The following is a 16309-nucleotide window of genomic DNA, read 5'->3' on the forward strand; positions in this document are numbered from 1 at the left end:
CTGTCCTTGTTTAAAGGCACAGTATAGTCCTGTGTACTCACTGCTCTTCCACTGAACTGTTTTCTTTTCCAGAACCAATAACCCTTGAATCTACTGATAAGCTTCCTCCTTGAATGAACTTGATGCCAAAGTTGAGGCAATGCAGTAGGAGATGAATCAACTGACCTTACAGGCTATAACTTCAGTTCCAAGAGTAAGCAAATTAAACTCTTTCACACCACAGATCTCAATTTCACCCAAGACCACCTTTTAATTTTAGAATGGAGAGGCAATTGGAATTAGTTGAACTCAAACTAGACCATAATCCTTTTTTCCCTGTATTTGTTCCCTTCAGACAAGAACCAGACACTTAATCCTTCTGCTAACACAACATAAAAAGCTGGGACAAGGTCTAGGCAGGCCAGCTGAGAGATACTGTGCTTGATGGAGATGCACAGCAGCTTTACAGAGATTTTAAGGAAGAAAGTGTTCTGAAGATAACACTGTTACCTGCAGAACTAGATCAGCTTCGATAGCACTCCCTGTCTGAACCAGATAGATTAAAAAGAGCAACCTTCAAGCGTTCTCTTTTATGCCTCTGAGGGAAAATGAGCAAAGAAACCCTCAAATCCGTCATTTGCTCACATTTGTTCTGGAGGTAAAATACAATCAATTTGCAATCTGTTTAGTAGTGGGATTTGAAGAGCAGAGCAGCAATGTTTTCGTAACCCACATTTGTACCTTGAACACCTCAGCAGACACTCAGGAATGGGCTGAAGGAAAAGCCACAAACCACTTGGAGCCCAGTGACATGCAACGACAAGATTTCAACTGTCATACCCGGGTATCACAAGTAACACAGGAACTCTCATATTAAATTACTAATACATTTGGGGCAACACTGAAGAGCCCATGTTAGCAAGTGGCAATCAGATTTTCAGTAACTTTTTTTTTGCTCTTGTGTTCTCATTCTTAGTGTTCCCTGGCTGGAAAACATGAGTCACCCACTTTGAAATCTCTCGCCATGGTATTTCACTTTTTCCAGCTGAAGCTTAGTTAAGGTCACCACGCCAACAGAACTCATCACTGATAGTGCTCAAAATCAGATCAATGATGATGATCTTACTCCCATGTTGGCTTTCACATGACAGACCTTCATGGCATGAACTGAGGAGACATCACTGTAGCTATGCTTTAAGTACACAAGATCAGACTACACGTTCATATCTTGAGTGGATTAATAAAATCCTGTGGAGAAAAATAAAACTCAAAAAATCCTTTTTCATTCTCGTGCCTATGATAATTCCCCAAAATTATTGGTATAGCCTCAAGCCAAGAGTAAAGTAAAGCAGCTAAACCATGTGCTGTAGTTAAAGAGGTTGAAGATTAAAAGTGAAAGTAGTTAGAAATTACCAGTCTCAGAAAAAAGGCATTGCAAGAAAAGCAAGGACGATCAGCTCTGCAGTAGGTGGCACTATTCCCTCTGGTGGCTCCCTTGCTCTCCAGCTGTTACAAGCGTGCCTTTGGGTAACAGGGAAGGGGGAAGTCCGAACTTCTCAAGGTCATGGACACAACGTAGTAAAAACGATTGTCTCCAGCAGCTTTGCCAGATATATTTATTTTTTCTAGAGTAAAGAGATCGTTTGCTGTCTTTTCTTCTACAGATCCTAAAGACTTGCAAGTTGCTCAATAAAATAGGGCATTTCGTATCCCTAGCAGTGCACACCACAAAGAGAGCAGGGGTTCAGTCTGAAAAACCTGAGTCAGAGAATGGAGACATCAGTTCCATCTCCCATCGTCCAAATGAAGCTTTTCCTCTGATCCAACTGTGTGGGACATGGCATGGGAGGAGACTTGTGAACTTTAACCTCCCTGGAGGCATGAGGCCACAATGGGAAAATGCAATTTAATATAGTGATTCGGGATGAATCACTCAATAAACAAAAACAAACTCCTTGGGGTTTTGAGAATGTCCAAATGCTTCACTTCATTTGGGAAGCTTCATACTTCTAAAAGATATTTTCAGAAGCAGAAGCCCTGCTCCACAAAACAAATACAACTATCAGCTTTGACAAAGAACATTTTTCATAGGATGAAATTCTGAATTTCGCTTCCTTCTAGTTCTGATCATGATCCTCAAACCAAATGCCACATTAGCAGCATTCTTCAGATTCCTCCACTAACCTGGTATCAGAAGTCATGTTATGTCTGAGGAAAAAAATAGATTCTTTGAAATCAGTGCAGTGGATTCTGTGTCAATAAAGCAACACCATAAAAAAAACCCAACCAAAACACAACCAAAACAAGGCTTGGTAACCTTTCTAGAAAAAAAGCACCATAAATAGGACTATCTGCTCCCATGGCAACGAGACATTCAAGCCCTGTGGTCCAGTGGCCCTTGCACTCACAGCCCTTTCTGGCTATTCTAAGGGTAGTGATCAGGGGCTCCCAAGAGTCCCTTCAAGAGTCTGCAATAATGGTGGCCACAGCATCAAGACACAAGGCTGACAAGAGCTGTAAGGAACAAAACAGGAAGAGTAAGTTAAATTCTAAAACATCTCGACAGGAGTAAAATCTGGGATTTTGGAACAAACAATTACAAAACCTGTCCCAAAGGTGGAGGGAGTATGTGAAAGAGAATGTAGATGGTCTAGTCTAATATTTGGGGCAGAAACTGATGGATCCCTACTAAATAAAAAGGAAGATATCTTTGAAAGCAATTAAATCACAAAGAAAAGGGAGGAGTAACTGTTAGCTCACCTACCACCCAGCAAACTAACTACAATTTTAAGCTCATTGAAGAGACAAGACTTCTACTTGGAGAAAAAGGCATCAAATATTGTGGGAGGTTATGGCACTAATCAGTAAATTACAGCACATCTGAAACAACACACAAACTCCCTCCTGATCATCTTAATCGTGTTGAATATGCAGGTATGAGACAGTTGGACTTATGGAAGAAAATACTGCACTCTAAGTTTCATGTCACTATAAATCAACTTCTGTAGAGCAGAAAAAAATTCCCTCAAGCCACTCATGTACTTGGAGAAACCCTGGTCTCTTGCTCCTGAATTTAGAATTTCAAGAGCTAAGAACAAAAACAACAACGCCACACCTCCTTTTCCTGCTGCCATTCAAGACTTTTCTATTAATCCCTTGCCAATGGCTGGCCAAAGGAGCCAGGTAACATCCAGTCACCAGGGAGAAAACTACCAGTACAGTGTTTCTACTTGTAGGTTTTTAAATAAGCAAACAGCAGATTTCTCTACACATCCCACAGAAACTGGGGAGAGCAGAGGGTAGAGACAAAAGGCAGGGCAAGGTCCAGCACAGCAAAGGCCACTGGAAAGGAAGGATGAGTGGAAACTGCTCCCAGAGATATTGGGCATGGACAGAGCATCTGCAGGAAGCTTTGGGGGAAGCAAAGGCTTATGTTAGGAAGTCATGTTTCTTTCTGCCATACATGAAACACCAGGACACTGTACAGACTGAGGGAGAAGCATAAACACAGATACATTCCATCAAGCATACCAAACATTTCCTGTAATTAGCCTACAACAGGCTGACACCACCTCCAGAATATTATGGGTAAGCAACGTTAGGTACAAATGAATACAGGTCCAAGCTGTGGGGATCCAGTCAAACTGACTGTGCTGTCACTGACCAGTGTCTACCTGGCAAGAGGAAGAACTGGGCAAAGCTTTCACACAAGCACCATCTCAAACTATCTGCTTTTCAAGGAGGCCACTTCCCTGTGAGCACAGGAGGAAAAAAAACAGAAGCTGCAGCCAGCCAGGTCTCCTTAAGACAGGTTTCCACCTCTACTGGAGCAAATCAAGGCACTCTCAAAACCTGTTCACAGTTTCTGAGGAACAGTCTCACACCCTGGTGTGACATTTATGTTCTTACATTTTTCAAAATTATTTACAGATACATTTTTTCCACTTCTGTGAAACACAAAGAGGAACTGAACATGAGATTTTCTACAAGTAATGACAAATTGCTGGCTCATCCAGATTAACCTTCACGGTTGGAGCTTCACCAACTTTTCTACAACCACAAAAACTGCCTCCTCACACTGTGCCAAAAAGACTCAGTGGCACAAGATCTCCAAGAAGGGCAGTCCCAACAAGTTTTCCCAACTTTCAACAGACACCAAGAGAACCCAGGTGACAGCCTGTGCTTGCCAGATACTGGTTAGTTTCCAGCCACTACAGAAACTACAAGCTGATACACTGAAGCAACATTGAACCCCAGTTTCCCACTCCCTGCTGCAGAGCCAACCATGCGGATCATGTAGAGGATAAAGCCTTGGGTGCACAGACAGAAAGCACGAGCAGACTGCAAAGGTGCAAGGCTGCAGCAGCTGCTTTAGCTTACCATACGTCTCGGATCTACTCTCCTCTGAACTAGACTTTGTCTTCTTGGAGGAGCTATCTGCACGAGAGCAGGAGAAAAGGAGAGAGAGATATAGAAAATATGGAGACCAAATATGAGAAAAAAAAAAAAAAGAAAACAAACTTCATGAAAAACACAGACTGATTTATTTGGTTAAATCGTGCAAAACACAAATAAGATGTGAACAAAACATAGGTGAAACACTTGGAATGAGGGGGGAATAATACAAGCATGAAGACAAAGGTAACACCACAAAGGATCTATTACAGGATCTGAGACACAATAAAAGAAGTCCTCTGCAATGAACTAGAAAGTATTCTGGATAAAAACCAGTCCAAGCATAGAAACTCTAGTAATGTTCATCTCCAGAGTAAGTAATAAACATACACATAGTCATTCAGCATTCTGAATTCACCCCTAAAAAGAAAAATCAGGGATTTTAGGAAGGCTACAGAATGGAGCTCATCTATCAGATCACAAGCATCTAGTAACACTGGTGCCAGGTAACAGCTCCCAAAACTGGAATGACTTTCATCAGATTAAGATTAAAGGATTCCTGCAGTTTGCTTCTGAAGAAAGCAAATTCCTCCTACAAAAGAGGTTCACAGCCTGAGACCTCCACCCGACCTCCCCCAACCTGAAATAATTTTCCATTGCCTATTCCCAAGGAAAACAAAACAAGCACTAATTCAGATTCTCTCCCCTAAATTGTTTTGTTTTTTTAAACAGACATTAAAAGCCCATTTTAATGCAGTTGGTGCACAGTAGGAAGGAGTCATGCAGCTAGTGGCAGAAGGCATTAACAAACAGGGTGGGTTACAAACACCAGCTTCAAATGCCTTGTGCAAAAACACATTCTACAAGTTCTGCCACCTTCACACTCAACTTTCATCTCTTCCATAAGCCCCATGGGAAAGACTGGGCTAAACAGCAGAATGCACAGACATGAAAAATGCACATTGCATGGGGCCAGGAGGCTGAGACAAGAGCCTGTCATGCATTTCATGAGCATCCAGTAGTCACTGGGTTAGTGTTTCAGAGAGAGAATGAAGAATCCCTGCATGCATCCTAATTCCCAAGACAGCACTGGACAAGCTTACCAAATGGACCCAGATTTAACCTTTGGGAAGGTTAAAAAAATAGGATAGCATATCCTTTAAAATCAGATGATTATCTCAAAGGATATCATGTTGGAAAGCACAAACTCACTTTGCAAGTGACAGAGATTGATCAAAATCCACTAAGGCTAAAAAAAAATATAAAAAGATAAAAAAGCAACAAACCCAACAAGGACACAGCCCTAATCGAGCCTCTAATCTCTCCCATTTCACACTTTGACTGAAACAGCCCAAAGAACTACTCAGCTATTTGCAGTATTTGCCTACTGACATTTCAGACTGCCTTTTCTGAGAGAGGAAGTAGTTACAATTATTCTCTGATACCACTAATCTAGGTTTATTCTTGCACAGTGAACAGCTGCTTCGTAGATGAGCTCGTTTAAAAGCGAGCCCAGATTCATGTCAGTGCTTCAGAAAGACTTTGCAATGGCAGAACAACACAACCCTGAAAGCCACAGTTGTTGACACAGGAACATCATTTTTATTCCAATCCCCAGCACTTTTCAAAGTGAAGTTTTAGGAGTTTACCTGTCGGATCAAAGTCGTGGGTACTACTGCAGCGCTCGACCTTCTGCTTCTTGTCAGCTGGAGACTCTCTGCTCAGAATGCTGCCGTGTCTGTGTCAAAGCAAAGCAGAGATGGGGCTCTGAGCAACCTGGTCTGGTGGGAAGTGTCCCTGCCCATGCAGAAGGGGTTGAATCTAGACAATCTTTAAGGTCCTTTCCAACCCCAGCCCTTCTATGACCCTGACTACCTGAACACAGAACCACTGCCTAAATAGCGAGGCTCTTGGAAATCACCTCAGCTGGTTCTGTGTGCTGCTGAGGACTTCAGATTAAAATGCCTGCATTAAGTTAAAAATTTATTCCCAGACTGAATTCGAGTGGAAAATGATCTCTCCCAGAATCTTTTGGAGAGTATCCAAGGTTCTCGTTAACCCCTGAAATTCGCGACAGCAAGTGCATTCTCTTTACCATTCAACACCAGGCCACATTTGATTTTAAAAGCAAAATAAATTAAGTTACATAAAACTGAAAAAAACACCTGAAATCTTGACTCTCCCAATAAACTAAAAATACCTGGCAAAGGAAACGTCTGGATATCACACACCAACAGTGTCACTTTCTCTGACTGTCTCAAATCTCAAGTAAGAGGAGCCACCAGTGCAGAGAAAAGAATTTCAAATGGTAACAGTATGCCATGCACTTCCAGTACACCCCCACCTGGATTTCTGGCACCCTGTTCCAACCTGGATATTAATTTCCTGACATCTCTAACAGGCTTTGCTATCTATGGTTGTACATTTTGGGTTTTTTTCCCCTCTTTTTAAAACATTCCTCCTTCTTAAGTGCTGGATCATAATTTGCAATACAAATAGACAGTCAAACTCACCTCGTAGGTTTTTTCAGAGGAAACCTGAAAAGAAGAAAGAACATATGTTTAATGAGCTTTTGTTTCTAAATATTGTGTTTGATATCACACTACAAACAGTTATTTTACACTTCTGTAATACCTTCATAAAAGACCAAGTCCTGTCTGTTCTTCTACTTCTGTAAATTATTAGTTCATTTACAGTCAATTCCACTAGGTAAAGAATGATTAGCAACCTCCTTAAGGTTACAAACAGAACTAAGAACAGAAGCAGAATGTTTTCTTAAATCCAGCATTTAAGTCTTTATTTTTAATATAGTAGCTCATGGATCATCTTCCTCTCAGAACTAGTTCCAGACACTAAAAATTAATGTAGCCTGATTTTTTTGTCCTGGGATGGACCAAGGACCCAGTGTCTAATGAAGGTCCAAACTCTAACTGAAACAACTCCTACAGCTGAGACATTCCAGTTACCTCCCTCCTCTGAGGGTTCTGTGGTATCTAGCAACACAGGAGCAGAAAAATGCTAGAGCAAAGTTTATGACATCCAGCTTAAGGCACTAACTTCTACTTCCATAGAGTACAACTAGTCTTTTCCTCAAAACTTTTCAGAAGTTTAGTTCCACTCCTACTTGTTGAATGTTATTAGATCATTTGGCTGGAAAGCAAAGCAAACATTCAGAGCTGAGTGTGTGTGTATAAGAAAAGAACAGACAACTTAAGTCACCCTTTGTTCTAAATTAAGACATCTACAATTATTACAGCTGATAATCCCCCCCCATTTATGTAACAGTTCTTACTGCACTCAGTTCCTCCTATTTACACAGGTTTTCCAAGAAGCAATGGGGTGAGGGTTGGAGGGCACCTGGGAAGTGATTCAAGTAAAAAGAAAACTAATACCACAAAGCTAAGATGGCATTAAATGACACTATTTATTTATTTAAACCTACTTTTTTTCTTTTTTTTTTTTAAACTTAGCTTAGTTCAAACAGACCTATTTGGTGCAGATCAATAGTCCCGTGGCAAAGCCAGCATTAGAAAAAGACACCAGTGCAGCAGAGCCTCAAGGACACCACCACCACAGACTGCAACACGTCCTTGTCCAACCACACTGATCCAAGGCACAGACTCAAACCCATCTCTGAGAGCCCTTCAGAGCATTACTAAAGATTCCTTGAGCTGGACAGCCAAGAAGACTGTGTTTCAGGCTCCTTTCTCCAAAGAAGGGGCACCTTCTCACCTTTTTTTCACTTTTTTATTCTCTTTTCCTTGTTAACTACAGAGAGTGGCCCAGCCAGAAATAGCACAGAATTACAGCTACTGTAACTCCCTCCCCATCACCTGAAAAACATAACTGGATACACAGCAGATGTACTCAACTTAATCCCTCTGCTTGAATAATAGATATTCCATTAAATGTGCTTACACACAGAACACTAACCAGCTCACACACACCAGTCCCCTATGCAAGCACACATTCATATGGCAACTCTGAAACAAAGGTCTGCTGAGACACCAAGCAAGTGAAATTAAAATGCTGTCTATTACCAAAAACAATGATACACATTAAGACACCTGGCATCTTTCAGAGAACAGCACCAAATTCAGCTTAAATACAATATCTTCACAATTAAGGGGCTAGACGGGGTGTTTGATTGCACAAGCCTGAGGAACCTATGGATAAAGCAGCACAGAAGGTGATTAACTAGAGAAAAAAGGTTGCATACAGACTCCACAAGAAGTGGTAGTCCTCTTTCCTCCCACTCCCCTCCCTCGAAGCACAATTTTCCATCTCAGAACTCTGGAAAATCCGCCCTGATTCAAGTAAGAAATGTGTAACTAACTGAGCCTCTCCTCATTCTGCTACACCTGCAAAGCCAGAGCTCTGCAGCATTCAGTTCTCCCATTTACAAATCCTGGCCAGTAAAGAACTACTTTGTCCAAGACAGACAACCTGAAATCCCAAGGCAAGGAAACTAAAAGTCATCTCAGGCCACACTAACCCTGCCTGAACACTGCATGGTAAACAGGTGCAGTAGTCACCAAGGTGTTCCATTGAAAAGCAGAAAAGGAGACACAAGAATCCAGGGAAAAGGAGACACAAGAATCCTGGGAAAAGCAGTTTCTTGTTTCTCAAGATCAAGATGAAGCTTAAGATTAATCATATTCCATTTTTTATCTAATGCACTTGAACTTTTGAGCTGCATAAAAAATCCTGACGCTACTAATAAATGTTGTAATGAAGCATTTCAGTGAAAACTTATCCTACAGGATTTCTTACCAGGCACCCAGAACTCCAGGCTTACGCTCCTGCAGCAAAAGAAACCTTTTATGAATAAAATCTAGTTCACTGTTTTGCCATTTTGGTTGGTTGAGAGCTATTTATTATCAAGGATGGAGCGCAATTGTTCTGTTTTAGAGGCCTAGACAGCCGTGTAAAGCCTTTCTGCTTATTGTAAGTAGAGCACTGATGTTAATTACTCAGAAAGAGAACCCTCAAGTTTTTCAATAGGAAATGGCACCGAAACCATCAGGAACTTTTCCTGTGCTTTGAGGTTGAGTGTAGAAGTCAATTCACCCGTCGTAGGCCCAACACGACCAGCTGTAGGTGCAAACAGGACTTGCAAGGAGCTGGTTAGCTCCAAGAAATCCCCACCACAGGAATGCCCACATCCCTGGCAAGAGATGCCCAGGTCCGGGAGGGCAGCTCTGGCTCCCCTCGTGCCCCGTTCCCCCCGAGCCCAGGGGCAGGCTGCACCGAGCGCGGCTGCCGGAAGCTTTGGAGCCCCTTGGCCGCCCGCCAGCTTCCTGCCTTTCTTTCTTCTCCAGAGCGGAGAGGGAGGGAGGTGGTGGGGAAGCGGGGCAGGCAGCAGGTCATGGTCACAGCAAAGCCTTTTGGGCACACGCAGCATATGCACCAGAGGCAGCTGAGGCTGTGAGGATTTCTGGGCCCTCTCCTGAACTTGGTTTGTTTCAGAGCTATTCCCTAGCGCCAGTGGAGTGGGAAGGCATCTTGGTTCAGCTAGGATGGAGGTGAAGCTCCCCAGCCTCCCCAGAAACACTCCTCTTCTGTACCTGAAATCATTCCAGGCCAGCAAGTTAGGAAATCACAGAAACTGGAGATGGAAGAGTCAGCTGAGCTAAGACTAAAGCAGTGATTTCACATCCAGAACACGGGGAGCAATCAGTACAGAACTTCCCCCTCTCTTCCCAGTTTCCTACCTGAATAGTACCCAGCACTTTGGGAGTTGCTGAAGATGTTCTTCAGTTCCCAACCACCATGGCACTTGGATACCACAGCAAAAAGCAGAGCATGAGTGGATAAATGAAGTATAATCAAAGAAGAGCTCCCATGAGTTTATCCAACAACTACTTGTATTTCAGTGCAACTTAGCTTCACTTTGAAGTAGTTTTAAGTTTGAAAGTAGTACTGAAACTCCCCTCACCGTGTTGGAGCATCCAGTACTATATTTGTAACATATAAAATCTATTTCACCTACCACTGTAAACAGCAGGCACAGCAGGGTGGGGTTAACAGCTGGAGACTTAATTCCAAATCTAGCTGGCAAGTTTAGGCTACACAATAAAACCCTGTAGACATTTTGTCTGATAACTGATGAACATCAGCACATTTTCAAACAAGTTGTTCCACTCTACCAGGAACAATTAAAAGCCATTTTGTTTTTAAAATACTGGGTCAAAATAATTTTAGTCATTGAAATGCATCAAATAACTAAAAGTATGTCTTATTAGTCGTGCTGCGTTAGGAAAATCCATTCACCGTAAAGTCAAGTGAAAAAAATATACACCTACAACCAGTAACACTGTGGATTAAAAATTCTGCTACTCCAAATAAACTCACACATGCATGCACCATTCAGTACTGGACCAGTGCCTGACAAATACCTTGAAGCCAAGACAGAAAAAGATCATTTAAGACCTAATGTGTCAAAACACAGCAGAGCGAGGAAGGATTCCCAGCTTCCAACACTACAAAGCATTCCATTCTAGCCCAGGAGGTTGAAAATATAGCTGACCAGAAATAGCCCAGCATTCAGATAACCATGTTGGGTTTTTGTTTTTTTTTCCCTTCCCATACTGAAATATTACCAGAATTCAAGTATCTGCTATCTTAAAAACTGATCAAAGACAAAAATATTTAGATTCAGACAAGGGCCCCAACCTTGGAAATATTTATTCATGTGCCTAACTTTAGTTCCATTTACTTCAGCAGGACTACTCACATGCCTGAAATGTGTGTTTGCACGATGCAAATACAAATTACTACAACTTGTGCTGAGATGAGTAAGAAATATTGTGAAATCCATACAAAAGAGAACAGCCAAAAACTGCTTGCTTGACAGAACTAATCTTTAATTAGGAGATGAACAGTTGCAGGAGAAGCTTCTTCATTGCTTTATTAGTTTCATTTAAATAAGATGTTGCTTGTTCCAGACAAACCCTCTTAGAGAATTGGAAATGGGAAAGAAAAGCAGCAAAACCACCCAACCACCTCAAACCCAGGAGAAGTGAGAGATATTACAGGTTCAGTCATTTGTCTTTATCACACATTTAGAAAAGAAAGAGGAAAACCAAAGGTTAACTCACTGTCCAATCAACCCCCTGCCCTGTAAAAACCCCAAACTATGTCTGTTTAAAATGACCTCAAACTACTTCAGGATGCTTTCACCAGGTAATTAGTCAATGAGAAGCCTTTTGCCAGCACCACCTCCATGGATTTTGGTGAAAAAAAAGCGAGCTGTGTAACCATCAGCTGCACTTCTGAGCTGGATTGTACTCTCTTCTTCTTCATGCGTATTCAAATAGACCCTAAAATTGAAGCACTGAAGTCTCTTTTTGGGTGACAGTTAAAAATCACTGTACAGTTTCATGACTATTTCATGCCTGAGCTCAAGAAGCATTTGGATGATGCTCTCGGGTACATGGGGTGATTCCTGGGGTGCCCTACACAGGGACAGGAGTTAGACGTGATGGTCCTGATGGGTCCCTTCCAACTCAGCATATTCTATGATACTATTTCTAGAGCATTCAGCTTCTTCAGTACCTATTAAGCTTCATTTTCAACCCCCTGATTTGACCTGGCTCTGAGGGATGTCAGAAAAAGGCCACATTTTCTGTCTCAATCTAGTAGATTTAAGTGTCTTGAAAGCACAGCAAGCATGGGTGTCCTAAATGCCATTCTGCAGATAATTCCCAGAACCTCATCTTATCACAGAATCATCCTAGTTGGAAAGGACCTTGAAGATCATCACATCCAACCACAACCTAAATCCACCTGCCATAACCTAATCTACCTGTCTAGTGCTTAAATCATGTCACTAAGCACTACATCTGCATTTTTTTTTTTCTTGAACAAGACAGGAAGAAACAAACAAAGAAAGAAAGTCTGTTTGTTTTTCCAGTTTGCAGATGCACATACCCCGTTTGTTTTTTTTTGCAGGGCTTAAAAGCCCTGAGAAAGGTATTACGGGAGAGTGCTGACATGACCTGAACAAAAGCAGTACCAACGTGACCTTCATATAGAGCTAAAGGCAATCTTCTGTCACAGCACAAAGGGGAGACACGGTCTGTATAGGGCGGCGGGCGAGTCAAAGGAACTGATGAGATAGCAACTGACAGGGGGATAGAGGGAAACACGGATGCAGCGAGTAGGCAACTATGAGCAAGGAAGAAAAAACGCAGACACAAGTCTGCCATTTCACTGCTCTGCCCACAAACTCCAGCTGCAACCACATCAGCTATTCTGTGGACAACCCCGATTCGACACGTCCAGCCTATTTACCTTAGCATTAACCCACTTAAAGGGCAGCTTTATGCAGTGTCATCTTTCCCCCATATCAAAGTACAGAAGCTCAGGAAACCAGAGTTTTCTTCCTCAAAACAAACCCCTCCACTCCAAAGTGAGGAGAACAGATTGTAAGGCAAGGTGCAGAGGAACAGCAAGGCTGAAGAAGGGACACAAATGGCCTGGATTCCTAGGAGCTGTCAGAACCTAGGGACAGATCTTAAGAACTTGCAGCAAGTGCACAAGGAGGCGAAACCAAGCCAGGCAATAAAAGTTTCCGTGTTATTTTTGTAGGAGTCCAAGGCAGCAACCACAGCTGACGCAATGACTCATGGAAGAATTGTTCGTGGCATTATTAGCTTTAGATTACTGAGAGCTTTGTGACCAGGCCCAGCCACTGCCTTCTGAGCAGGAACGTGGCAAGTTTAGTGAAGTGACTGGAAAGCCCAGATCTTCTCTCTCAACTCCGCCTGGTTTTCCACCTTCTGAACATTCCCAGCAACTTCAGCGTTGGATTTGCCCTCCTGAAGTGTCAGTGCACAACTGCAACTCAATGTTATGTTGTTTTGTGGCCCACCAATGTTTCTATCCATAACTAGAATGTGCCATTCAATTTTCCTTTAAAATTAGAAATGTTAGGAAACCCATTTCTAACACTAGAATGTTAGAAAACACAGAGTGGCCAACACAGCCCAGCAACATATTACTTTGTAGAATCACAGAATGGTTTAGGTTGGAAGGGACATGAAAGATCACCTAGCTCCAACCCCCCTGCATGGGCAGGGACACCTCCCACCAGCCCAGGTTGCTCCAAGCCCCATCCAACTTGATGGATCAGCATAAGGACCAGTGCATGGAATCAGCACTATGGTAACCAACAGTGCTGAGTTAAGGACTTAATGCAAAGCAGGTTAAGGTAAATTTTATATAAATCAAGGGGGGGAAAAATATGCCTTTTCACAAGTCTGGAGAGCCAGAAGCTTTCTGATGGTTTTAAGAAGAAAAGGTCAGGACTCAAAGAGGAAGGTATTTCTACAGGGAAGAGCATTCCACTGGTGCTAGTGAGAGTGCCTTCCCATCACAGGGATGTTTCTTTTTTGAGCTTTAAAAAAACAAGTTGCTATATAGATACACCTTTCCTTTCTGCAGTTGTCTGGAGATACATTCTGGGAGAGGGTTTTTTCAAGAGGGGTAAAGGGGAAGGCAGCTGCATGAGAAGGGAGCAAGAACACAATAAAAAACCCCAACAGTTTAAAAAGATGAAAGCAGAACTCAAAAATAAGTCTTCCTCATGATAGAGATTACAAGGACATTGAGATTTTGCCTCCACACAAGAAGGTACATGGACTCTCCTGATGATACAGGTAGCATGCCCATCCAAATGAACATTGCTTTCTTCTGGGAAGTACTCCTTTGCAAATAGATGTGACCAGCTCTCCAAGGAGCCTGCAACAATGTCTGTTAAACAGACAAATAATGACAAGCATGGTACTTTGAACATACTATAGCCAAGTGAAGTCCTTTCCTTAGCACTGAACACGCTATAGACAAGTGAAGTCCTTTCCTGAGCACCCTCTCACTGTAAAACTTCCAGATGGGAATGGTTTCCATTTCTCTATGAACAGTAACATTTGGAAAGAGTAGAAGAAAAGCATCTCTAGAGAAGTTTCATCCACAGTTCAGTCATTCAGTCCCAGCCCAAGCAAGTGCCTCAGCTATTTTCCATGACACAAGCACTTGGATTTTTCCAAGAGCTGATGTCAGGGCTTTTCATGGAGAAAGAACTGCATTTACAGGGCAGGCAAGGAAGGAGGGCTTCCCCAGCAGCTATTCTCAATGTGGCCTTTGTGCTGCTCTGCTGCTGAAGCCAGGACCCTGCAAGAACTTTTAGTCCCCACAGAAACTCTACAAAGGGGAGGGGACAGAGACATTCTCAGCAGCCAGGAGGTTCTTCCACTCCTGACTGACTTCCAAGGCTCAGAAGCATCAGCTTTCCATCTACAGGGCCTGAAGTTACAACCTTTCAAGACAGGGACACCTATTGTTTAATAGCTCTACAGTGGGGTAGAAGCAGACAAACCAACCAAAACTGGGGAGGGGGGAAATGGAAGAGAACATAAATAAATCAAATTTCTCATGTGTCCCTCATGCTGCTTTTATATTCAGCCTAAAAGCAGGATTCAAGCATTAGGGATGTCGTTTGCCCACAGAATGTAGTTCAGAGCAGGAATAAACTATTCAGAGACTGAAGAAAAACAGAGGTTGCCAAATCACAGGTCATTTCCTATGACTTCCCCAACCTGACTGGTTGCAAGTTACAGAATTTGTCTGTTTCCACCTCTGGGAAAGAAAAATTGACAGCTTTGAAGTGGAAAAAAATAAAATAAACAAATTAAATACCAGAAATACTGGAAAAGGCCAAGTATTTTTCTAAAAAGGCCTTCAGAAAATGTTGCCATAATTATCAGTAAAACTCTAGCCCACTGCAGAGGAGAAATGCCCACAAGTTGTTCATTTGCTGCAAGCTTTTATTACGTGACCCACTTCACAGCACTGACCAAGTACAGGAAAAAGGTCAAGCTTTGTGATCTCAGAAGTTACGACCCAGTTTTTTTTTTTCCTTATTTATTTATTGTAAAGTAGGCTATAAACAAATATTCCCAGGCATGGAGAGCTCAGGCTTCCGTGAAGCAAGGAAAAGCAGCTGAAATCTGCAGTTTGGTCATAGCAGAGAAGCCTCCAAAATAGCCCTTTTCTGCGTATTTTTCTATCATCTTGGTAACCTGAGCTTCATCTCTTATTTGGGGGGGGGAAGTGCAGAACGTGTGTGTTCTACAAGCCTTTTCTGAAAATTAATTTTAAATCCCCTTGCCTACAGCCTGCTGCTGTGTGAAAGGATCAAATAAAGCAGTGAGGGCTCTTGCGCAGACAGGGCGTGGCAGTCAAAATTAACCTGCCTCCCTAAACTGGAGCTAATTAGGGGGAAATGAAATGTTTGCTTTGCTTGCCAATAATTGCAATCCAGAACGGGCTCAATGGCAGCAGCCTGACTCCCCGCCTCCCTAGCACCACTCCTCCTACACGGCGTCTGGAAAAGCTTTCTAGGCAGATGCACAAAAAAATCAAAGCAAGAGACAAAGGAACAAGGAGAGCTGCACCAGAGCATTTTCTTTTCCTAAACGACCCCTAGAAACATAAAGCCATCGACTGCCCTGGGATTTGCTTTCACCCAGGGCTTGGAGATCACTCGTGTTGCCCCAGCGTGTCAAGCAGTTTTTGCATGTCATTAGGCACCCAGCCTAGTTCCTTATTAATGCCATACCTAGGCTTGTGGTTGTTGGGAACCAGCAGAGAGACGAGTGTGGAAACAGTTCTTAAAAACAGCAAAAGACAGCAATTAGAAAGGGAGGAGAGAAAAAAAACACAACACACAGAGTGCACGTAACACAACTGGAAATGTAGCTTTCAAAACACCGTAACACTGACTCCAATTATCCAGCTTGAAGTTTTGCAAATGTATGTACAAGGTTCAGAGGCACATTTGAATATTTGGCCCAGAGATCACATTTGGTGAGTAAGTGAGCACAGTTGCCTGGCACAGGAACACCACACCTCTACATCTTGGAACTAATAAGTG

General features: G+C 42.5%; 1 protein-coding gene across 2 annotated transcripts in view; it reads right to left on the reverse strand.

The window, feature by feature from the left end:
- Positions 1-16309, reverse strand: part of ARHGEF12 (Rho guanine nucleotide exchange factor 12) — a 77566-nt gene that overhangs the window by 38006 nt on the left and 23251 nt on the right. The window contains exons 2-4 of one of the 2 annotated variants that reach the window (XM_051638642.1): positions 6888-6911; positions 6024-6112; positions 4360-4416 (exon numbers count right to left, since the gene is read on the reverse strand). In XM_051638642.1, the coding sequence (XP_051494602.1) occupies positions 4360-4416; positions 6024-6112; positions 6888-6911 (170 nt within the window). The remainder of the gene's footprint in view (positions 1-4359; positions 4417-6023; positions 6113-6887; positions 6912-16309) is intronic. The other variant, XM_051638643.1, reaches the window with a different exon arrangement.

This window comes from Apus apus, chromosome 22, assembly GCF_020740795.1.
Source record: "Apus apus isolate bApuApu2 chromosome 22, bApuApu2.pri.cur, whole genome shotgun sequence".
Taxonomy (NCBI): Eukaryota; Metazoa; Chordata; class Aves; order Apodiformes; family Apodidae; genus Apus; species Apus apus.